This window comes from Acanthisitta chloris, unplaced genomic scaffold (assembly GCF_000695815.1).
Source record: "Acanthisitta chloris isolate BGI_N310 unplaced genomic scaffold, ASM69581v1 scaffold40862, whole genome shotgun sequence".
NCBI classification, from domain to species: Eukaryota; Metazoa; Chordata; class Aves; order Passeriformes; family Acanthisittidae; genus Acanthisitta; species Acanthisitta chloris.
The window spans coordinates 1-1,366 of record NW_008661753.1 but is presented as its reverse complement, the minus strand read 5'-3'; the positions used below and the strand labels follow the sequence as shown (position 1 = coordinate 1,366).

Genomic DNA, 1,366 nt, shown 5'->3' with positions numbered 1-1,366 from the left:
CAGACATTTTTTTAATCTCATAGTATTTTTTACTGTACCTCACTTTAAACCTCACTAACTGCCAGAGACATGCAGGAACTCTCATTACAACATATCATAAAACCAACAGGCATGGAAGTGTGCAACAGTTATCAGAGCCCCTGTTGCTCAACTACACTGACTATCAGCTTCGACCCACTTTAAAGTCCAGATAAGCCTGGGATGAATCTTAGAAAATTCTGAAGTTACAGTTTTCATTTGGCATCATTTGGTACATATTTTCCAAAGTACTAAATGTGCTCACTAGCAAATTTTCAGCTACATACTGTATGACAGCAGTTACCTGCTTGATTATTCTCAGGAAGTGTTTCATTTTCTGTAGTACTTTCTGCAGGCTGACAAATGTTATCTTCATCTTTCTGTGCTGCTTTCTGTTCTAACAGGTGCTGCTGTTTTCTTTGTTCTCTTTCTTTCAGAATAATCTACAAATATGCATCAAACCCAAATCAATTCAATGTCACAAAGACAACAAAGTATTACTCTTACCATGTACTTATATATAGACCATTTCAAAAGATGTTTATCACTAGCATTTAAAGTTTGTAACTTATTTTTTTGCTATTTGCACATGAAAAGAAGAGAAGCTATTTCCTATATTACCCTTTCTTTTACCTTGATTACCAGACTACCCTCTTCTTCTCCAAGGCCTCCTCCTTTTTGAAACCAAGCAAAGCTAAAATTGAATTCAGACAAGTGGACACTGAGATGCAGAGCTCCATATGAGAAGGTTTAACAGCCTTCCAGACTAACACTGAACTTACATTATCCTGCATTTTCAGTATTTAAGATAAAAATATTAAGCACCTTTTTAAGAGGTGTTGGTCTCTTTGCTTTAGGTACTTCTCTCTGTTTCCCCTTCTTTACCAAAGGAGCACTGGAATCCAAAGGGTTATGAGGCATCTTTCCTTGGTTTAACCGGTGACTCCTTGTGGCCGTAGCAGGTTCTTTAGAAAGCAACGGTAAGGCACCACCAACTGAGACGTAAAAAAAAGTATGCATTAGACAACTGTTAACAGGTACTGAAACAAGAATCCAATTTCAAGCTTAATGACTGGATGAGGACTGGTATACACACATTAAATTCCTGTTGTGTGGCTATTAAGAGTATTTATGGGCAATCCTGTGTCATTAAACAATGTTCCTTAAAAAGATACTCCTCCCAAAAGACTGACGTCCTATATTTTTATTATACCCCTAAAAAACATGAACTCTGCCCCTGAACTCTCAAAAGAAGGATCTGACAAGGCAGTGCAGTCCAAGCTACCTTCAACACCACAGCATGCCAACTTGGCAGATTTTCAGGAATCTCTGTTTCACAATAATGGCT

At 37.6% G+C, this 1,366-nt stretch overlaps 1 protein-coding gene across 1 annotated transcript in view; it reads right to left on the bottom strand.

Moving 5' to 3' along the window:
• SECISBP2 (SECIS binding protein 2) overlaps positions 1–1,013 on the bottom strand; it is a gene marked incomplete at its 5' end in the record, with an annotated part of 5,449 nt that extends 4,436 nt beyond the window's left edge. Inside the window, 3 exons of the mRNA XM_009070326.1 lie at positions 39–58; positions 432–461; positions 844–1,013. Of these exons, the coding sequence (XP_009068574.1) occupies positions 39–58; positions 432–461; positions 844–1,013 (220 nt within the window). The remainder of the gene's footprint in view (positions 1–38; positions 59–431; positions 462–843) is intronic.
• Between the last annotated feature and the right edge of the window lie 353 nt (positions 1,014–1,366).